The sequence below is a fragment of the Centrocercus urophasianus genome, unplaced genomic scaffold (assembly GCF_019232065.1).
Source record: "Centrocercus urophasianus isolate 14NV4802_14NV808 unplaced genomic scaffold, USGS_Curo_1.0 seq_2, whole genome shotgun sequence".
Taxonomy (NCBI): Eukaryota; Metazoa; Chordata; class Aves; order Galliformes; family Phasianidae; genus Centrocercus; species Centrocercus urophasianus.
This window is the reverse complement of record NW_024884755.1, coordinates 15,379,903-15,402,437: the sequence shown is the minus strand read 5'-3', so window position 1 is coordinate 15,402,437 and position 22,535 is coordinate 15,379,903. Positions and strand designations below refer to the sequence as shown.

General features: G+C 51.1%; 1 protein-coding gene across 2 annotated transcripts; it reads left to right on the top strand.

The window, feature by feature from the left end:
• Positions 1–349: 349 nt before the first annotated feature.
• Positions 350–22,193, top strand: FBXO31 (F-box protein 31). 2 transcript variants are annotated; one of them, XM_042821401.1, is made up of 10 exons: positions 350–737; positions 5,867–5,938; positions 7,954–8,040; positions 11,010–11,086; positions 12,337–12,504; positions 13,035–13,109; positions 14,684–14,793; positions 15,462–15,615; positions 16,198–16,562; positions 17,698–22,193. In XM_042821401.1, the coding sequence occupies exons 1-10, from the start codon at positions 350–352 to the stop codon at positions 17,918–17,920; spliced, it is 1,719 nt and encodes a 572-aa protein (XP_042677335.1). In that variant the 3' UTR covers positions 17,921–22,193. The 2 variants fall into 2 exon arrangements, with proteins under 2 accessions (XP_042677335.1, XP_042677336.1); XM_042821402.1 differs by lacking the exon at positions 7,954–8,040.
• Positions 22,194–22,535: the final 342 nt, after the last annotated feature.

The window sequence follows — 22,535 nt, the reverse complement described above, 5'->3', positions numbered from 1 at the left end:
TTTTTTTTTCTTTCCCTTTGTGAGGGAAAGGAATATTTACTTTCTCGCCGCAGCAGAGCGGGACGACGGGGCTCCGTGACAACAACGTCGGTGCCGCGGGGTGCTGGTGCCCAGGAGGGCACCGCGCGGGGCCGGGCGGCTCGTTCCTCCCGCGCGCAAGGGGGCAGGCGAGCCCTCCCCAGCGGCCACGGCTCCCCGAGGGCCTAACGGCGGCGGCACGTCCGTTACACGGCGAGGGGGCGTGGCCAAGCAGAGAGGGCGGCTCCGATTGGCCGCGTCTGGCAGTGGGCGTGTCCTGTGGCTCCGCGCCGCGTCGCGCCACGCCCCACGTCGCAGACAGGCGGCGGCCATGGCGGTGTGCGCCCGGCTGTGCGGGGTCGGCCCGGCGCGGGGCTGCCGCCGGCGCGGGGCGGCACGGGAACAGCGGCGGGGAGGCGGAGGGGACAGCGAGCCCGACACCGACACGGACCCCGAGGAGGCTGGAGGCGGCGGAGGCGCTTCCGCTGAGGACGACGAATTGACGGAGCGCATCGAGTGCGCCAGGCCCGCGCCGCACCCCGCCGAGGTGGGTCCGAACGGGCGGGCACCGATGTCCCTCCTGGAGCTGCCCCCCGAGCTGCTGGTGCAGATCTTCGGCTCGCTGCCCGGCACCGACCTGCCCAGCCTGGCCCGGGTCTGCACCACCTTCCGTCGCATCCTCCGCACCGACACCATCTGGAGGCGGCGCTGCCGGGAAGGTACCGCCTGCTGGGGGGGGGTTATGGGGAGCATTGGGGTGGCTGGGGAGGAGATGGGGCCGGTGGGTGCAGGGCCTGGGAACACCCTGGGAGGAGGGGGTTCCTTGGGAAGGCGTGCAGAGGGGAATTTCGGGCGGTGGGAAGGGGTGATGGTCAGTCGGTGCACAGTGAGTGCGCTGGGGGAGGAAGGAGCCCTTGGGTGTCCGTCTGGGAGCACTGGGGGTCTGGAGGTGATGCGAGCACCGTTTGACATGTGCATTGCAGCAGTGCAAGCAATAGGCCGTGTTCTGCGCCGCCTCAGGCTGTGTTGCTGCGGCCCAGTGCTGCAGTTTCACTCCTCACCTTTACCTGGTATCAGCGTGTCTGTCTGTCTGTCCCCTGTTTGTTAACGCAGCGGCTGTTTCACCCTCCTCGCGTGGTCCTGCTGTGCTCATCTGTGATGCTCTCCTGCCAGGTGCTTCCAGCTCATGAAGTCCTTTGTGTTCACTGTTGTTTTTCTGGTTTTGGTAGCAGGGATAAGAACTGTAGGTGTGTCAGAAAGGCTGTCTGCTACAGGCAGCAGGATGCGTTAAACCTTACGGGAATGAGTTCATGCTTTATCAGCACTACCCAAGAACCCTTGGAGGGTACAAAGGCTGTACTTGTAAAATAAACACCAAAGCATTCTTATTTCTCTGCTCAGCAGGGAGTGATCCCAATAACTTTAGCGCTTTCTTGGTGACAGCTTAATCAAATAACATCTATTCTTTCCTTATACTCCTTGCTAGCTATGAGGTGAGAGGTGCTTCAGACCGAATTTCTGTTCTTTCCCAACACTGTGTTTCTTCTGATGTATCAGCTCCAGCTGTGGCCAGAGCACGTATTGGTGGGCTGCAGGTTTGATGGAGGTAATTCTTGTACCAAAGGCATGACGTGCAAGCTGTGAGGCCCAAATAAGCACCAGGTTCCTGGCTGAAAGCGGGACATTTATGAGGCTTCCCGCAGCCTTTTAATCAGTCACAATCTGAGCTGCTCTCAGTTTGGACTTTCACTTGCACAGTTCTGCACATAAGCATGAAGTGATTGCTGTCGTGGTGGTTCTGCAGCATTGAATGTATGCCTTTGTGTCCTGCTGTGAAAACGGCAGGTGCCAGGAATAGGGTGAGAATAGGTGTGCCCCTCCAACCATACCCCTTATATTGGCCTGTTCAGTCTGAAGCTTACTGGTGATGCCCTGGAGCTGTACTCTTAAGGAATTAGTGGTCAGCTTTGTCTCTGTGACTGTCTGTGTGTAAAACTATTTGAGATTAAAAAAAAGAAAGACAATCCTGAAATGAAATGCAACGGTTAATCACTGAGAGAGTTGTTGCAGTGCTTTGTGTGAACCAGTTTGTACCTTCAGCATGGGCAGCAGCAGTGCTGGGGGTGGGAAACACCTGGCTTTGCCCATTCAGAACTGATGTTTTCCTCTTGTACTGCTGTGGGCAGACTCACTTTTAGAATAGTCTTGAAAACACCGTTGTGAATGGTCCAAACATCCAGAGGCCTTGTCCTGAAAGCGCAGGGGTGGCTTCTCCTGGTGGTTGTCCATGGGGAGGCTGCAGGGATTAACCAGAAGCTGTTGTGTAACCCTGCTGCTGTGGCTGTTAGGGCCGTTGTCCTTTTATCATTGCAACTGTTTGGGGTAAACAATGTCTTTGAATTGCTTCTTTGGCAAGAAGAGGATTGCAGTTGCTTTCCTGTCGTCTATAAATAGGTGATTACTGATCTCTGCAGTGGGAGCTGAATTAAAGCACCATTGCTCATGGCTTGACCTACCTTGATTAGCACCTGGTAGGCCACAACTTTTACCTTAAAGCAGCATAGGAGCAGCAAAATGCTTAGAAACAGAGCAGTGGTTCAGAACAACCTCTTCTAGAACGTGCCTGAAAAGGCTTTGAGTTGTAACAACATTCTTCATTAGTTTTGGACCTGCAGAAGTGTCAGCCAGGGTGTTTAGGATGCTTAGCTTGAGCAAGGCTTGGAGAGTTGCTGGGGGAGAAGCATGGGAGCCTGCTGTGTGTGCTCAGTGAGGGCTGCTGGGTGGAATTCAGCTCTTCCAGGGCTCCCACAGTGGGAACTATTTCCTGTAGTGCATCGCCTTAGGAAATGAGAATGTGGTTTTCATATGTCACAAGGCCCAGAATTGCATGGTGTGTATCTTTAGTGAGCTGTGGTGTGCTTTCCCATCTCTCACCTTGTTCTTGGTCCAGGTGCTGTCTGGAAGCCAATAGCTTGCTGTTCCTCGCTGCTGGTGGCAGGTGCACAGCACTGGCCTTTCTTCAGAGGTTCTCCCTCAGGTTTGTTTGTAGCTTGCAGGTCTGAAGCCGCTCATTTTCTTGCTTTGGGGTTTCCACAAATGCCTTCACTCATTGCAGATCACAGCTCCTCCTTTGGGTCACGACAAGTCTTCCATTGGGAGAAGCGTTTGGAAGCCTTTGGAAACAAGAAGCCAATTCCAAATTTATCCTTCAGAAGTGCTGACCTGAGAATCTCCCATGTTTGTGGTGTCTGAAATAATCCAATAAGTTTCTATGCCTTCTGTTCTGTGCATGGCATTGCAAACACACCTTTATTCAGGACTAATGAGAAGGCATGATTGGCCAAGGCACTGTTGAACCATAGCAGTGGTAAGGGTGTCAAGCTCTACCAGGCATCCTAATTCCCTCTGAGCTTCAGGTGTCCGCATGCAGTGCTTGGAGCTGCTGAGAGAGGCACAGGGGAAAGCAGTGGTGTGATCTGTGATTGTGTTATCTGAAATACAGTGGAAGCACTCCCTGCTTCCAGAAGATCATGGCACAGCTGCCAGGAGGGCTCTCTTTGCCCTGGGCAGAGCAGGGAATAGATTACATCTAGAAGGGTGTTAGTGGGATTCATTAGACCTTTCCAAGTCTTTCTGATTCCAATGCATGTGGCCATGGAAACAGCACGGTGTCACCGTGTTTGGCACATTTTCCAAGCACTCATTATAAACCTAATAAAACAGATTTCGCAGCTGGTCAAGGAAGAGCTTCAAAACCAATTTCCATCCTTACTTTTGAAGCAGGATTCTTTCTGACCGTGTGCATTTCTGTGGCTGTTAACTCCTTAGGGTGCTTGACTCAGTGAGCTGCAGCAATGAGGTAAGGCCATTTTAAGGGCACCTGCCTGCAGAGAAGTGGGGTTTGCAGCTTTTGTAGTGTTTCTGCTTTCGTAGAATTTCCCTGCAGGTTGTCAAGGGCACTTGCATGGAACTGAGATAGAGCTCTGACCTCAAACCTCATCCCACCACGCTCTGTTGTTCAGGGTATGTGCAGGCAGTTATCAGTTCTGGGGCTGCCCTTGGAGTGGTTTATGGGTGCAGGAGGCAAAATGGGGAGAAATGAGGGCTTCTGGAGGAAGGCTCTATGTGGGCATTGCTGTTGGCAGTGTGGAGAGGTGCCGTTTGAGCAGGATCCTCTGTGTGTCTCCTCCCTTTCTGATGCAGCATGAATATCTTCCATGAGGCTGAACGTAACCTAGCTGCAATGCCTGCTGCACAAAGCCTGCGTCCTGCTGACACTGTGGCCAGGTGGAAGGGCTGTTTACAAACAGCAAGCTCTAACCACCCTGCTTCCCTCAGCTTACAAAGGTCTGTGACTTTCACATACCATTCCCTCTGCCCCTTTGATGCAGTTCTTAGGCACTCATACCCACTTGTGCACACACGTGGGCAGCAGCTGAGAGCCTCCCTGAGCCTGGCAGGGGGGGACAACCATGGGATGGCTGCAGGGTGCCTCCAGCTCAGCTCTGCTTTCACAGACCTGCAGGAGGGCTGTGCAGGGTTGGCTGGCTGCAGCCCAGCACTAAGTGGCTTGTTGGTGCTGGCCTGGGTGTGCTTTCCTGCAAGCACACTCTGTCTGCTGCTCTCTGTCTGCCTAATTGTGCTTCCTCATCCTGCCTGGTGTTTGATGCATTGAGCTTCCTCTGACTTCTGCTGTGGAAGTCAGCAGGAGCTTTGCCACAGGCTCCTGCCTCTTTTAATGAAGGGCAAAATGCCTTTGTGCCTCCTGCCCACTCTTACCTCGATTGAACTCTCTGTTCACCCAAAGCAACGTAATGCAGTGTGTATTCCCCACAGGCAGGCTGACAGTAAGCTGTGTTCTTGTTTTATCATCACGCACGTGTGATGACAAAAATACACAAGTGCTGTATTTATAGACTGAATGATGGTGGATCCATTCAGGGACGCTTCTGCTTTTCTCCTGTATGAAAAATGGATCCTCAGTTTGCAGCAGCGCTTGGCAGCCCCGGTGTTTGGCACTGCTGGGGGAAGCTGTGTTTGATCTGCAGTAGAGGTCTTTGATGTTGAGGAGGATGGCTTTGCACGCTGAGATCTAACAGGAGTGCTGCAGCAGCGTGCTTGTTGCTGCTGATGGGTTTTTTGGGATCTCCCTCCTCTCATTTCCTCCCTCTGCCTTCCTCAGGATTCCTTGCAGTGAGATATCAGTCCTTGCTTCTATTTCTTAGAATTTCTTAGAAGTTTTGGTGTTGACTTCCAGCAAAAAAACAAAACGAGATGATCTCATTTTGTGCTTCAAAGCAGCCTTTAAGGTCTGTGGCTTGCTTTGTTTTCAGGGCGCTCTGTGAGCAATCAAAGGCATTTGGGCAGCCCCGTCTCCTCCGATCCGCTTTCATGTGTAGCCATATTTGTACACGCTGATGTCTGTTTTATGTCTCCATTTCATTCTTTTTTAAGTCCGTGACCTTTTCTTGGGATCCTAATAAGCAGCTTTCTCTGCTGGGCGGCTCAGTGGGAGTAAATAATTACTACTCACTGATGATTTGATCTAAATGGGCACGCATTCGGAGCTGTAATGAGTTCGTCTCTCACATTTCACACCCCTTGCAGTGTAGATGTCAGCCTCTGTCACTCTGCTGTGCTGTGTGTTTGTTGCAGACACCCCTTGGGAAGTGCTGGATTCCCAAACTGCGATGCCATTACCTCCAGTTTTTCATTTCCTCTGCAGAAACAGCAACGAGATTCTCGGATTGATGGCCCAGCTTGCAAGAGTGCACCTCTCATCTCACATCAATCCTGCATAGCAAAGGCCTGGATGCCAGAGCTGACGCTGTTATCTGTGTCGTTGCAGAGTACGGCGTGTGTGAAAACCTGCGCAAGTTGGAGATCACAGGCGTGTCCTGCAGGGATGTCTATGCCAAACGTAAGTGATGAAGCTGCTACAGAGCTGGAGGTCTTTGCTCAGGACCAGCTTGGAAAGCGTGTGCGTGTTGAATATTTATTAGGCTTTGACAGTGGGAGTTATTCAGACTCGCTTTCTAATGTCTGTGAAGCTGACACGTTTGGGATTTTATTTAATGCTAAGCAGGTAGCGAGAGCTGGGACATCTGTCCTCCAATCCTCTGGTAGGAAAAGGCACAGAATTTAAGTTTCTTGTGGAGCATAATGAAGGTTTTTCGTCGTTTCCTGTTTCTTTTACCTTGTTCAGATCTTGCTGAGGAATTAACCGATATTTTTCTCTATTTAAAGGCTGCCAGTACCCCAGTGTGATTTAAGTTAAGGCTGGTCCCAGTGAAAGGATGCCATTCTATGCTGACAATGGGAAAGAGCTGTTGGTGGAGTCCTTTGGGCTGCTCCTGGAGGAGGAGGACATGGCAGGGCTGGTCTCTGCTCAGGTGCCTCTGTGTTTTAGGGATGGCTGTGGCAGTGGCACCTCAGATTCAGCGTGCACCTACCTTGCAGAAGGCACATCTGCTATCTCATGGTATGGGGGGCGTCTGAGAGATAAAAGCAGGACAGGCTGTGGCCCAGATGGAGGCAGGGATCCATTGAGGCTGTCTCCCTGTCCCCAGATCTTGCCCTTTGCAGTCAGAAGCTGCAGGGTTGCTTTGCTCAGCCTCCAGGAGATCCTGTATCAGCACTATCAGGCTGTGTTACCTTGGTTCCACCGCCACATATTTTATAAGGGTTTGTAGTCCTCAGTGTAAAGAACAAGATTTAACCTGTGGTTTCTGGCTGTTCACATAAGACCCTGTGTTACATAGCAAAAGCAGTAACTGTCCCAAGTTGCAATCATCTGTAAAGTCCCTATGGGCTTTGCAGAGCCAAAAACCATCTCAACTTCTACACTTGCTTTGTTTGCTGAGCCTTGAAGCAGTGACTGCCTCAAGCACTGGTCTTCATGCTGGAGAGGAACAATTTCTGGGTTTTAATCTTCTCTATTAGACTTGCTGAGCATCCTCAGGTGAAACTACTTCATCACCCACTGCCTCAGTTGGTGCACGTGAGATGAAAGTGCTCAGCTTGTCTGGATGGGAGGGCTGGGTGATGCTGAGCCAGCTCTTGTAGATGTGGTCAGCACTGGAGGCCCCTTTGTCATTCTGCAGATTTCCAGAGTCTGATAAGACTCGTAGGACAGCTCTGTTGAGGGCCAACAACTATTTTGCCAGTCTTCCCTTCCACTGCTGTAGTTTCTGCATCCACAGCATCACAGGATGTATGAGGATTACCTCTGCAGTAGTCTGTACTGCGTTCCTGGGGAAGGACTGTGCTGTGCCCTTATCCATTCAGCAATCCTAATCAGCATGGTTGCTAACCAGAGTGAGCCAAGCACTGGTCAGTGTACTTGGCAACCTTCTCAGGCTTCAGAAGGTCTGCTGTCCTAGCTCTCCTGCTCAGATTTAACTAACAGTTAGTGGGTTTGGAACAGTTTCCTGCTGGTGAACCCCCCCTGCCATTTCTCTGCTGTCCCATAAACCTCCTTAATCGCAGAAGAGTTAATTTGGAGCTACTGGGGGATGTCACCTAAGCTTTTCTGTGCACTAAATGTGCTTTTGCAGGAAACAGGGTGGGAAACTGGGAATTGGGATCCGGTGTTAGGGAGCAGCACTGGCCCAAGAGCTGGGCTGCCTTCTGTGCAGTTACTTGTCAGACAGCAATGCTCACTGCTGCCCCCCCCCCCACCCCTCCCCAGAGCTTTAGGGGGGGCTGCTTTTACTTCCCAGGATGTCATTTGTAAACGTTACCTTGGGTAATGCTGAACATAGCAAACTCTGTGTCAGTAACCCTGCTAACTGGCTGTGCCTGAGGGAGCAAATTGAAAACCACTGATTGATGCACCGCAGCCGGAAGCGAAAGGAGAAGGGAGCTGATCCAGGTTCATCAGAAGGTGACGGTGGAGCTGAGTTCTCTGGCACTTACCCTGCTGTGTCTGTTCAGGTATAAACCCACGGGTGAAGTCGGGGCGTTTTATGAAAATCCTTCCCGACTACGAGCACATGGAGTACAGAGATGTTTACACCTGCCGTACGTACCCTGCTGGTTGATGCTTCCTGCTCTGAGCACACACGAGATGCTGCATGGAGTGTGACGTTGCTTTGAGCAGATTGTTTTGGGGTGGATCTTGGGATAGATAGCGTGGAGGGTTTCGTGAGCAGTTCAGAGAATTGTTAGAACGGCCTGGGTTGCAAAGGAGCACAACGCTCATCCAGTTCCAACCCTCTGCTGTGTGCAGGTCACCAACCAGCAGCCCAGGCTGCCCAGAGCCACATCCAGCCTGGCCTTGAATGCCTGCAGGGATGGGGCATCCACAGCCTCCTTGGGCAACCTGTTCCAGTGCTTGTGGAGCAGTCTGACCCTTCATTCTGCTGCTCAGTCTTCTGCAGGTGTTGAGGGGAGTGCTGATCACATTTAAGCCAACGAGGGAAGCCTGTACTGCTTGGGCTGTGGAAGGAGTATTGAGCTATCTTTCATGCTCCTTAGGGGAAGGGGAATAAGGTCACTTTGCAAAGTCAGGTTACTAATTCACAAGTGCTTGGGAATGGAGTTCTTCCACGCGTGCTAATGGGAGGAGTGAATGCTGCACGCTCACCTGTGCTGAAGAGGAGAGCTGAGCATGGGCCATTCAGAGAAGATGTACAGCAGGCCATGCTGACATTGTCTTTAATGCAGGTCACAGGAGGGAAGCAGTGACAGCTCTGCTGCGGGAATCAGTACGAAGTTTTAGCTTTCATAGGTTGCTGCCTGGGTGCTTGCCCTGAGCAAGCTGGTTGTGGTGGCTCTGAAATGGCATTCTGTGCTGTTCCCTCAACTGCAGCCCCAAACATCTGAAGTCTCAAGCTGCTTTTCTGTAGAGGCATGGCGTGTCACTTGGAGAACAGCCAGCGTGGTTTACAATGTCATTGCCTGTTTCCCCTTTTCCCCCCCACCCCCAAGCTGTTAAGCCTTCCTTAGCAGGGTCGATTGTGGCCTCAATACAGCATGAGCCAGCTCAGCTCAGATTGCTTTCTCCAGGTTTTCAGCACTCCTTGGTGATGCTTTGCTCACTCCACTCTGAGCAGTTACCACTGGCTGAGAGCTGCTTACATGCTTCCAGCTCAGTTTTGGTTACAGACATCTTGCTTTGATCCCTCGTTGGGTTTTTGCATTTATTTCTGCCTTGTCCTCAAAGCAGATGCAGGCGGTGTGATGGGATTTAGCTAAAGCAGAGGTGTATGAAAGCATCTGCCATGCTCCTGATTTAATAACCCGTTCTGGGGTTGTGAGTGCCTTCCCACACCGATGGTGGTTGTTGGTGTGCCAGCTCTGCTGTGTCTGCTTGGATCGCTGTGCGTTTGCTCTGTGTCACTCCTTGTCCTCTGGTGAAGAGCACAGGCATCAGACCTTGCCCAGGCAGCTCCTGTGATGGGAGCTGAGGCATTCACTGCTCACCCCAGCCTTTCCCAAACTGCTTTTCCATCTGAAGGGCTTGCAGGGCTGTGTGTGGCAGTGTGGGTAATAGACTGCCTGGGTGGGAGTGCTGCTCTAGCTTCCCAGGGGTGTATTTCTTGTTCTACTTGGAGCACATGGGCTCAGAAGTTTGGATAGGCAACAGACTTCTTCAGGACTGAGAAGAATTGGAGGTCTGGTGCGTAGCAGAGGAAAGCAAGCCTTGGAGAGCAGCCCAAGTGCTGCTGTGTTCTGAGGAGCGGGGAGGGAAGCAGCTGTTGCATCCATCCATCTCCTGCCATGGGGAAGCCAGGGCTGGAACTCAGCAGTGGGTTTAGCTGCAATCCTGAGACTTTGTAGAAGGGAAAAACAATCTCCCTCAGGCCTGAAAGAGGGAGTTAGGGTTTTGCTTTGAGTCTTGTTGGGGCCAGCTGGCTCAGCTCAGCATAACCCTCCCTGCTGTTCTCATCCACCATGGAAGTTCTCTGCTTTGCTGTAATAAAAACACCCCTACGGTCTTCCCTGTTCCAGGTACTTAAAGGAACAAAGCTGCACTGAAACTCAGTTCTTCCTGTATGAATTGACATGAAATAAAAACCATTATTCATTCATGCTGGTTTTGTAAGTTGTGGCTTTCCGAGTTGGCCAGGAGCATCCCTGTGAGACAGAGGTCTTGGAAGTAACCTTAGAAATAACCTGCTGTTCCCACACAAGGTGCTAGACTGTGTGTGCCACCTGCACATGGAGCTTATTGGTTGTGTCTGAAAACTGTATGGGCAAAAAGCACGGCTGTGAGGCTGGGAGAGGAGGCAAGGAGCATCTCCGAGCTTCCCTTAAGGTGGTTCTGTGCAGGCATCGTCCCCACTTCAAAGAATTTTGAAGTGATTGAAAGTGAACCCAACTCAGAGATGAGGAGCAGAAGCCTCCTGTGCTGCAGCAGGCTGTGAGAGGGGCTGGGCAGCAGCTTCTGGGCACTGCTGACGTATAGCAGCTTGCTTTGAGTTCTGCAGCTCCCGAGCTGGCATGGCCTGTGCGCTTTGCCCCGCTGTTTATTGGCTGTTTTGAAGAAGGATGCTTAACTCTGGAGGCAAGTTTGTCCCTGCAAGGAGGGGAAATACTCAGAATATTCACATTTCCCTATTCTCTACTGCCTCTGTGTCTTTATTTTCTGTTGCTTTGCAGCGTGAGGCATCAGGTGCATTTTTGGTAGCTGGACGTGGTGGATACTTGATTTGTATTTAGCTCTGGACATGTCGTGTGATTTGCAGAGGTCTCCCACTGAGGTATCTGCTCGTGTAAGGTCCAGGGAACAAACTGCTGTCCTTGCAGTTGCAGCAAGGCTTCAGAGGACAGGAAATCCTCGTGAACTCATGGGAGGCCTCAGTTCACAACTGCCTCGCTGTGGTTGGGTGCAACCAGCATTCACTTCCTTATCGTGCTGTTGTGGGTGGCATTGGTGTGCAGTTTGGTGATAAGTCTCTTTTTCCCTTTATTTCTTTCCCCCCCTCCCCCCAAATTCGAATCCCTTAGCTCATTAATGCTCACATCAGTGTCTCACTGTTCCCCAGTGCTGCACCGGTACCGACACATCCTGGGGTTGTGGCAGCCAGACATTGGGCCCTATGGGGGACTGCTGAACGTGGTGGTGAGTACCTCATCCTGGGGCTGTGGTGGAGGGCTGGACCTTCTGAATGCCCCTTCACCATCTGTGTGCTGTTGAGAGCTCTAAATAGCAGCACTCAAGCACGTGGTTGGTGCCCACGTTGCTCCTTGGATCTTTGCACCATCACCTCCTTTTCCAGACAGTCCTTTTGTTTTTCAGCTTCAGGAACACACAGGAAGATGTGAGGAATGTTTTAGGGCAAGGCTTCATTTAGAGTCTAATGCTGCTATTCTGGTGGCTGGCACAGAGCTTTGATACCACAGAGACTTCAGTGCTGGCCCATTACTTCATGTTGAACTTTTGCCTGCATCTGAACATTTTGCAAAAGGTTTTGGCCTTGTGTTTTTGCACCTCACCTTCCTGTACTTTGCCATCCTTTACTGATGCAAGGCTCGTGGAGCCTCCCAGCTCCGCTGGGGAGAGCAGTTAATGAACAACCTCGATACTGTATTACTGAGACTGGGCAAGAAAATTGCCAGAAGCCCTTACTCTTTGCACCAGGGTGCTGCAGGTGGTGGCAGACTGACCCATAACAAATAACCAGGGCCACTGCTGCTCTGTCCTTAGGATTTTGCAATGCTCTATTTCATAAACTAATAGAAGAGTACCTCCAAGTGCTTGCATGATGTCGTGACCTTACAAAAACAGGTGTTCCCTTGTAGCACTGCTCTGCTCTCCTCTCAAATCTCTGCTCAGAAAATATCCTTTCTCTAGAATTGTGGGGCTGGAAGGGAAGGATTCTGTTAGACCTGCAGGAGGAGAGCAGGCGCTTGTGCTTCTCTGCTGAGAGGATTGTTGCTTCCTGTGCTGCCCGTGAATAATAGAGCCAAATAATTCCTCATCCAAGAGGAGCAGATAATCATGAGAAACAGAACTCTGAGAATCTGCCAGCAGGAGCTCTCAAACTAATTAGAGCTTGACTTGCTGTGTGGTCTCTCCCTCCGGATGCTGTGCACCGAGCATCCGTCACAAAGTCCTTTGCAACAATAAAAGCCTGATGATTTTTCCATTGGTGCAGAAAAACCTCATAAAGAAACCCTCTCCCTCTTCACTAGGGGTGTGCTGTGAGTGCATATGGTCTGGTTTAATTGCTGGAAAGCAGTTTGGAAATGCAGCAAGCTGTTCTGCAGCTCTTGCCCTGTTGTAGGATGGGCGCCAGAGCCGTTTGCTGCGAACTCCAAAGGACGTGAGCAAGGCTGATGCTGTGTGTGTTGTTTCCCATCCCTCTGCAGGTGGATGGCCTGTTCATCATTGGTTGGATGTACCTGCCACCTCACGACCCTCACGTCGATGACCCGATGAGATTCAAACCTCTCTTCAGGATCCATCTGATGGAGAGGAAATCTGCCACGGTTGAGTGCATGTATGGCCATAAGGGACCTCATAATGGCCACATCCAGGTGAGCTCCTCCAGCATTTGCAGCACCACCAGTCCTAGGGGCAGGGTGTGCGTGCATGTCTGCACCTTGGCTGTAGAAGCAGATTGAACAAAAAGACAGGATATGGCCCTGGGATGTAACACCAATGTGTTCAGGTTGAAATAAAGGGCACACAGAGTGGCCTTGTTCAGCTGCTGGGTGCATCCACGCAGGCCTGCTTGGTTTTCCAGTGCTAAATGAGACTGTAGGAAGGCGACTTAGCATCATGCATTCAGCTGAAGGCTTTGTAAAGCTTCTGGAGAGGCTGCTTCCTTGTCCTTAAAATGAAAAACAACTCAGAGAAGCAACATGAGATCTTCCATTCGAATGCATCGGGTTTGTTAGGGCTGTTAGTTCTCTATCCTGTAGCTGATGCATTGAGATCTCTCCCATGCCTGATTCAGTAACATTTGTTGTGCAAAGCATTTACTCTAAGCAGTCATAGTTAAGTCATCCCAGGCAGCTCTCATCAGCTCTGCAACCTGTTCATTTCTCCTCTGTGCTAACTACAGATTGTGAAGAAGGATGAGTTCTCCACCAAATGCAACCAGACAGATCACCACCGCATGTCAGGGGGAAGGCAGGAGGTAAGAGTGCTGCACCACGTTTAAGCTGTGTGTGTCCCTTCTCTGAAGATAAAGCACTGCTCTCTCATCCAGGCCTGTCACTAATACTGAGATCCATGTATCTGAACGTACTTGAAAGCACGAGCTGGTAGCCTGAGGCTGATTTGCTCTCATCTTTTCTCGAGTGTGTGGAATTGATTCTCATTTGAATCAAAGCTTGAAGTGGGCACGCATAAAGACCTGCAGGATCTTGGGGAGCTCCTGCATGCACTGAGGTTTGATGTAAGGATTCAGCGGATGGGATCAGCTCAGCATTATGCTTACAGTACTCCTGGGTGGACACCTGGCCCTCCCTCAGTGTGCAGCAGTGTGAGAGCAGGCTGCTCTGTCCATCCAGCTGAACAAGGCAGAGGTTTAGAGTTGGAGTTTCCCAGCAAGGTGCTGCTTTCCCCCTTACTGTTGGATCCTGAGCACCTGTGCTGTGGTGCTGCTCCTGTTTGTTAGCAGGGCTGTCTGAAGAAAGGCAGCAGTATGCACTGCTACTCTCTCCAGTCATTGATCTCTGCAGTACTGCTGTCTGTATAATGAAGATCTTTCCTAATGTTGAGCACCAGCTGCATGTGAATATGGGCTTGTCAGCGGGGCACCTTTCTACTGCTTGTCTTCTTTGTTGAGGGATTAAAGCTCCATTTATTTGTTTACCCCGTGACTGTGTAAGGCATACCCAGCAAGGCAGATCCCTACCTCAGCCTGCTCCAAGCTGTAGATGTAACTGTCAGGATGGAAGCCTTCAGCTCGTAGCTGCTCCAGGCATTGCAGCCAGGAGCCCAGCTCGCTCAGCATGACAGACCTGATCCTCTTGCTTCTGACGTGTGCTTTAAGATGTCTGCCTGCTAATGGGAAACAGCTGGGTGAGAGGTTCCATTAAGTGTTTTCTGCTTCTGCAGCAGATGAGAAATGCTTTAATACTTTCAAAGCACCGTGTTAAGGATGCGTGGCATTATGGTAATTGGGGGATCTGGCTTTAGAAGATAAAGCAGGTTGGGAATGTTGCTGGGTAGGCTGCTATCTCAGTGTAAGCTGTTAGCACGCTAACTCATGTGAGGGTATTAACTTGTCAGAGCTGGTGTGGAGGGACTTTAAGAGATTTTTAGATGCATCACTGTTATACGAGCAGGATTTAACCCCCTAAATCTGCGGTGCTTTTCAGAAGCTTCCCTTTTTGTGTTTAGGGTAGGGCACAGGAGCGGGCTGTTACGGGTGCACAGATGGGTTCCTGAAGGATAAATCAGGACATAGCAGCAGATCAGCTGATTTGCAGTAACAGGTCACGCTTGTGCTTTTGTTCTGAGGAGTCACATTGGTTCACATAGGATTTATGTGAAGGGAAGCCTGTCTTTATGGTGCAGAGCCTTGCTGGTAGTGCAGTCACCATGACGACTGTTAAAGATTCTCCAAGCCTGCTCTGCAGCAGTGTTTGCTTTTTCCCAGCTCCCCCCCATACACAGCTGTCAGTGTGTGCCCTCTCTGTGCTCGGATGGGGAACTGTACCCATGTGGCACAGTTGCAAATGAAACACCTCTGTCTTCCTACAGGAATTCCGGACATGGCTGCGGGAAGAGTGGGGTCGCACACTGGAGGACATCTTCCATGAGCACATGCAAGAGCTCATCTTGATGAAGTTCATCTACACCAGCCAATATGAGTAAGGGCACCAGCTCTTTTTAGGTATTAAGGCTGCTGCAACTACCAGACCACGTTAGATCATTTCTTCTGAAAATGGGATGCTTGCAATGACCTCTCACAGCCAGAGGAATGTCATTTTGTTGAGGTTCTGCAGGCTCTGCCCAAAGATATGGGGCAGCATGGGAGGTTTGTTATTACTGCTTCCATTGCTAAAATAGCTAGGCATGGTATTTGAGCCATCTGACTGTTCATTTTGAAGATGGTGAATATCTGTGATCCTGAGGGGCTCTGCTTGGTAGCTTTGTTACTAAACAATATGCTTTGTGGTGCACTAGGCAGAAGTGACACAGTCCTTTCCTTGACTATCACTCCAAAGTTCTAATAGCAGACACTGAGATACACTTTGCTCCTTAGGTCCTCCAGCACTGCCAGGGAGGATTTCTGAGCCCTTCTGTGGCCTTGCAACAGGAGCATCCTGGTGTGCCAGCAGGGACTGGTAGAGGGAAGAGGAGGGAGGTGTGTTTGCACATGCCTGAGACGAAATCTGGAGCTCGTTGTAACACTGAGAGCACACATCCTGCCTCTGATGTGATGACAACCCAGAGCTGTCTCAAGGAGCTGACTGCAAACACGTTCTTCATGTCTGGGAGTCCTCTCTTAGCCTCTCTGTCCTTTCCTTTTGCACAGCAACTGCTTGACATACCGACGCATCTACCTCCCTCCGAGCAGCCCTGAGGACCTCATCAAGCCAGGTCTCTTTAAGGGGACGTATGGGAGCCATGGGCTGGAGATTGTCATGTTGAGCTTTCATGGGAGGAAAGCCAAGGGGACTAAAATCACTGTGAGTGTGCTTTCCCTTCTCTCGTCTGTTTGTTAAATTAATCTTCCATTGATGCTGTGGATCCACAGGAGAAAGGAAAAGGTAACCAGGTGCTACAACCCCAAAGCTTTATTCCTTGTGGGTGTTGGTGCCATTAGTGGGTCTGAACATGTGCCAGAATAGCTAGAACTTGCTCTGCAAAGCTTTCCATGGTGCTACCTGGCTCTCCCTCCCTTTTCTGTCTCTATGAGCTACTTTCTGTGAGCAGCTGGTAGCAGATGATGGGAGATCAGTCGTGCATCAGGGGAGCAGGTACCAAATAGCAGCAGCTCTTTGCTGATGCCAAGCTGGTGAGCTCCTTCCTCTCTGCAGGGAGTGATGCTGACACAATGTTGATGTGCTGATGCTTTCTTTCATCCTTGCAAGCACAGCCTTGCTCGTAGCATTTGGTCTAACACTCTTGCTTGTGGGAGGCACAGAGAATTCGATGAACAAAGCCTGATGTTTTCTGTTACCAACTTGATGGGTGTAGAATAGGGTGAACTCTGTAGAAGCAGCCGCAGCGCCCTGCCCTGCAGCCGCTTTGTTTCTCCCCATCTCCAGGGAGATCCCAACATCCCAGCTGGGCAGCAGACTGTGGAGATAGACCTGGCTCACCCCCTGCAGCTGCCTGACATCGAGAACCTTCGTGATTTCGGTGAGCTCTCTCGCATTGTCCTGGAGGTGCAGGAGCAGGTGCGGCGGGAGGAGCAGGAGGAGGAGCAGCGCAGAGAGGACGAGGATCGCTTCCAGCAAGCTGCCACCTCACCTGCTGCACAGCCCCAAGGAGGAGAAGGTGCTGAAGGGGAAGAGACTGCTTCTGGGGCCGAACGGGCAGCCCAGGACAAGGCTCCAGCATCCCAGCCCTTCGTGCTGCCCATGGGGGTGATATCGAGGAACGAGGACTATCCCCGGACCTGCCGCGTTTGGTAATGGGGACGAGTTGCTTTGTGGCCTGCTTGTGCCGTTTGCTTCTTGAAACTGAAGTGATCTTTGAAGCATGTGCTCTATTTGTTTGCCCTTTACACAGATCTCCCAGCCCCTTGTGCTCAGGCTTTCTTTCTCTGCTGCCCTATTCTTATTCTCTTTTGATCCTTTTCCTTCTTAACCACGCTGCCTTCTGCAATCCTGCTTCCTTTGTAGATTTTTTTTTTATCCTGTTACTCCTAGAGTTAGCACCTTTCTGTATTTTACCTTTTTATCCCCTCCAGGAGCTGCTCAGCTCCTATATTTGGAGATCTGAGCTGCTTCCTGTTCCTGTGTGTCATTTGTGTTCCTTGGCTGTGGGAACACAGTGCTCCCTCCCACCTCTCCCTGGCATCTGCTGCCTTGGCACCAAATCTGCAAGGTGCTGAGCACCGTAAGCAGGAGGTGCAGGTACACAGAGAGCCTCGTGGAGTGGGGCCCGGGCTCAGTGAAGCAGCATGCTAAATGAGGTGTGGAAACAGAGCCCAGAAGCTGAGGCTTAGGCAGGTGACCTTCAGCCAAACATCTGTGCTCATGGAAAAGCTTACCAATAGCTGGTTAATCCCAGAAGGCCCCTGCTGTCACACGCAAGCTGTGTTTGAATCAAACCCTGCTCCACCTGCTGCTTGCTTGGAGGTTAAACTGACCTTTACTCCTCCCCAGCTCCTATTAAGCTTTTCCTTTCTTGCCTTTCCCCTGGGTTTGTCACAAGGTTTCCCTCTCTGGTCGCCCTCTCCCCATGTGTTTTCTTTCCTTTGAGGGCTGTCTGCACCTGGGTCGATCTCGGAGTTGCAGAAGTAAATAAATCTCAGTTGAATCACTGGGTTGAGCTGCAGAAGAACTCAGTCTCGCTTTGCAGGTGTTAATTAGAAGCCAGAAGCTTCCAGGAGGGGTCAGATAAATATACATAGCAATGAATAGTTTTCCGTTTTTGAAACGATATCAGCAGTGTTTTGTGATGTGAGCTGTTGATTCCTCCCTGCTCTGTAGCACTAGCAGCGTGTTTGGCACTGGATTGATTGCATTCTTGTTATCACTGTTAAATATTGGGCAATTTTGGCCGTTCCCAATCCTTCCTTTGCTCTTCTCTCCCTGCAGTTTTTATGGGACGGGGCTCATCGCTGGCCATGGCTTCACCAGCCCCGAGCGAACGCCCGGTGTTTTTGTTCTCTTTGACGACGATCGCTTTGGATTCATCTGGCTGGAGCTCAAGTCCTTCAGTCTGTACAGTCGGATCAAAGTCTCCTTCCAGAACGCCGAAGCTCCTTCCCGGGAGGCTTTTGATGAAATGCTGAAGAACATTCAGTCGTTGGCCACTTGATGGGTGATTTGGGATGGACAGGGCTAGGGGCTGCAAAGGCTGTTGCGCTCCCCAACCAGAGATATGCTGGGGATTCCTTGCTCTTCGTACCTCTGAAGGAAAGCATGCACTTTTAATAAAGCCTTTTTATCCCCCCCCATGTACACACCCCTGGTAAAATATCCACGAGTGCCCTCTCCTCCCTGCTGCCCCTCACTGCTCCCCTAGCAGTCCTTGGTACCTGGTCTGTAGCATAGCTTTGAACAGCTGAAGGGATCCTGCAGAGGAGGACACGGAGCTTTCTTATTGCAAAAAAGAAAAAGAATGTACTGGAACAAAAATAACTGAAGCTCAGAGTTGGATCACAGAACATCTAATTAACTGGATGGACACGAACCCTCTGCAGTGGCCATTAGGAGTTTCCCCATGGAGCAAGTCTCTCCTTCAGGGAGGGGAGTCATTTAAGCCTTTGCTGTGCTCTGGGCCTATCTGTCCTCTTGGGAGAACTGCTTTACCCTCCTGCAAACTGCTCAATCTCCTGCTGCAGACTGGCTGGCTGCTTAATAATTGCATCGGCGCCGAGCAAGCACGTCCTCCTCTCCAGAAACCTTTCTCTGGGTGCTGCATCATCAGGAGGGGCTGGTGTGTCGTGTACCTGCATCTCTGGCTGAGTGTAATTAGATTGGGTCGTTTCCTTGTGAGAAATCCCCTGCTGGGCAGCAAGGGGAGGGTTCCCCTGTGAATGGCTTCTGAAGGTCCATGGCTGTGCTGTCCCTGGGGCTCAGGGCTGCTTCTCTCAGCGCAGAGGTTCTTGTTTCTCCCAGGAGCTGGGTTGCAGAACTGCAAGTGGGCGTGAATAGCAGAAGCTGGTGCATTCAGAACTGCTTTTGTGTCTGAAAGCTGGGCCTGAAATCTGATGGAAGGGGGGAAGAAAAAAAACAAGGGTGAAATAAGCCCCAGTGCAGCCTTTTGAGTCCTGTCTGTGCTAGAGTCACAGCTGCCATTGGTACTGCTGTGACCTCAGTTATCAGGTTGTCCTGCGCAGGCTGAAGGAGCAGTGAGGAGTTCTGGTGTCTCTGTGGCTCACTTTATGGTTGGTGCTGACAGGTTGGTGCTGCTGCTCTGCTCACGAGACCCTTCTGTTCCCTTTCTAGCCACACGTGCTTCATCCCAGATGATTGCTGCTAGCACAGAAATCTCCTGGGCTCAATTTCTTTCCATGATGCCTCTGTGGGCTGCTGTTAGGAGAGCCAGGTTCCCCATAGGCCCTAATTCTGCTCAGCAATGCACCGTAGGAAAATCCTGCCCAGCTCATCTACAAATTGTGAGTTGTGCTACAAACCATCCCAGCGCATTTCGTTATTAATCCTCTCTCTGTAGGAGGAGATAATTGGGATCTTTGTGTGAAGAGGAGAGCAGTTGGTGAGGAAGGCTTTGGTTGTAAGTAAAACGTGTCCTTTGTTGCAGTTCCTCCCCAGGGTTGAGGTCGGTTTGTCTAACAAAACTCGGCGGGTTTTGGTCTGTAAATGTGTCTGTGCATGTGTTGTGCAGGAAGGATTTGAGCCCTCTCTTAGGGAGCACTTGGAGCAGCTTTTCATCCTCCCTGTCAGAAGGGCTTTTTGCCATTTCTGGCTCTGGAGTGTTCCCTCAGGCTGTGTGAGAACTGAGTCTCCAGCAGAGATTTAGAGCAGGAGGTCACATCCATCACAGGATTAACTCCTGTCTCTTTGGGTAGAGTTTCACAACCCTCTGGGAACGTGAAGGTGATTTGGGGCACTTTTTTTCTTTGTTTCCCTGCTGCCTCATCAGTAGTGGAAAAGCTGTTAGAGGAGCTGTGTTAGAGGAGAGGATCTGAAATGCTGTTACCGTCCTGGTGAATAAGCTGGAACAGGAGTTTCTGAGCAGCCTGCTGGAGGTGTGGGCAGAAGGAAGGGCTGGCTGTGGTCTCACCCCTGTGCTGTGCAGGGCTGGGAGAGAGGCAGGGAGGCAGTGCTGAGATGGAGGGCTGAGAGAAATCCCCCTTGGGCAGCTGGTTTAAAATCACTTGTCCCTAAAACCACCTCTGCTTCAATCAGCGCTGCATCCGCGGTTCTGATTTCTGCGTTCCTCCCTCCCACAGCATCCCTGCTCACCTGGCAAAGAAAAGACATGAGACAGCCCTGCAGTTCTGCATAGCTGCCTTAACAGCTTTTGCTTTTCTAAGATGGAAAATGAGCTTGGCCTGGGACCTGGAGCACTGTCTCGTGAGTACAGACACTGACTTCAGCAGGTCTGCTCCTGTAACCTGCTGCGTTGGCTCTGCTGAATGTGTAAAGGCAGCATAAATACGATTCACTGCTGTGTCATAGAGTGCTTTTAGAAGGTGTAACCTGCAGCTCGACTTCTCCTTGCTGCCAGAGCCTGCCTTGGGCAGCAGGTGGCAGGAGAGCTTTGCTCGGTCCAGGTTTTGCTGCTTGCACAAGGGCGCTCAGGATGGCTGTTGCGCGTCGCCTTTGAAGGTGAGAGCTGCGTGCTGGGAGGTGCTGCAGGAGCCTTCCACGTGTCAGCTCTGCCTCTGTGGGTTTGTGGTGTACCTGCCTGGCCTCAAAGTGTCAGTGTGCCAGTCCTGATGAAAGGCAAAGCTGCTGTGGCTTTGTTCTGTCTAGAGCAGAGGCAGTGAAAACAGCGAGTTCTGTATCCATGCTCCTCCTTTCCCTTCTCTGTTCATCTTCTGATCCTCGAGGCCTGGCAGGCTGTTGGGATGTGGCAGCGTTTGGCAGGGTGGTCACAAACTGCTGCTGCTGTGCCCTGGTTCTATTCACTCTGTGCAAGAAGAACTTAGGGAGGGCTGCCTTTGCATCTTGGCTCCAGATGCTGAGAAGGATGGAAAACAAGGATAGGAATCCTCCTGGTGGAAACGATCTGCAGCAAACACAGTGCTTGCAATTAGATTGCAGAGCAGCATTGCCCCAGTAGCCACGGCGTCTAATTAACTCTAATTTAGGAACTTGAAGCAAATGACTTACGTGCTCAGACCGCGTTGTGCTCCTGGGTTGGTGCTGCATGTTGTCAAAACACAGCTTTGGCCAGCTGGAAAACACAAGCATCAGAGATCCTCCTCCAGCCTGTTTGTTTGTGTTGGGCCTGATACCACAGCTATAAATGCACTCTGACAGCACTGTGGTCGTGCTATTTCAGTCCATGCTGCCTCGTCAGGTGTTTGTTTTGTGGCAGGAGGAGCAAAAAGGATGGAAGCGATTGTAACTTGGGCTGCCAGCTCTCCTCCATGGTGACACTGAGCCTGCAGTGGGATGGATGGCAAATAAACAGGGAAGTTGTATTGGGGAGAGGGCACATCCATGTGCAAGCTTGCTTGGAGGAGTAAACAGCAGGAAAAGGCTGCAGCTGGCTCCTTGTTTGCTTTCGAAAGATGGCTTTTTATTGCTTTATATTAATTAAAAAAACTAGTGAAACTTAATGGGAGTGTTGGGTGTCGTGTGGAAATGGGGTGTGTTATCTCAGCTAGCTAGGTTAGGGAATGATGATACATTAACTCTGTCTCGTAGCTGGGTGCTCGTGTGGCTGAGAAGCTGTTGTGCTCAGCTGCCAAAGGACTGCAGGTCAGGCAGGCAGCGTTGCTTGCAGTTGGGCAGTGACACTTTGGAGATGTGGCAGATATATGGCAGATAGTTTGCCAGCACGTGAGTGCTGCTGACTTTGTGCTGAATTAACACGTATGATCACAGCTTTTCGTTTGGATTGCAGTCTTCTGGATGTTCACAGAAAAAGCACTCGGATCAGCTGAGCTCGTTAGCTTAATTAAAGCCATCTGCCCTTTCTTTCGTTGCCCAGTGTTCCTACTTCCCCCAAGCAGGAGTGCCCTGTGTGTTCTGCACTCACCACTTCATTCAGCAGGCTCTCAGCATCAAAACGTCTCTCTGAAGTCATTTGTAGTGAAGGTGAAGCAGCAGAACCCAGCTCTGTGCAGAGGGGCAAGGTGAGCTTTTCTTCCACGGTGCCACTGCACATCCAGCACCTTGTGAACGTGAGAACTGAGCTTTGAATCACTCAGCTGCTCTGCCTGCATCCCCAGCTGCGGGTTGGGATATTCTGCTGTCCTTTGCTTGGTGGGTTGGAGGGGAACGAGGCGTGCAGAATCCAGGTGTGACTTTGTGACGCTTTGCCTCCTTCATCCCGGCGACGCGAAAGCTGAGCAGAAGCCACGCGGTTCTTTTACACCTGATTGTTGTTACCCAAGGAGCCTTTTCCAATTTCAAATAATAATAATAAAAAAAAAGGAGGTTTTGTGAACTTACTTCTGTCTGCTGCTTCTGTTTTGTTCCAGAGAAAAGCCTCAGATGGGGCCCCCCTTTCTGCTGCGCAGCGCCCTGCTGTGTGTTTGCTGAGCAGCGTGCACCTCGTGCTGCAGGATCCAGCTCCTTGCAGCCTGTTTTCTGTTCTTTCCCCCCCTCCACCTGCCACACACAGCTCCTGCTTTACCCAGATTTGGGTAAGTAGTAATTCAGTCCAGTTTGGACTTTGGGTCTGTAGGGCTGTGCAGCTGAATGGAGGAGCCCCGGCTCGCTGTCAGTGACCCAAGTGCTGCTGGCAGCTGCCTTTTGGAGTGGATGTTGTGCTTCCAGCTCCACGACTCCGT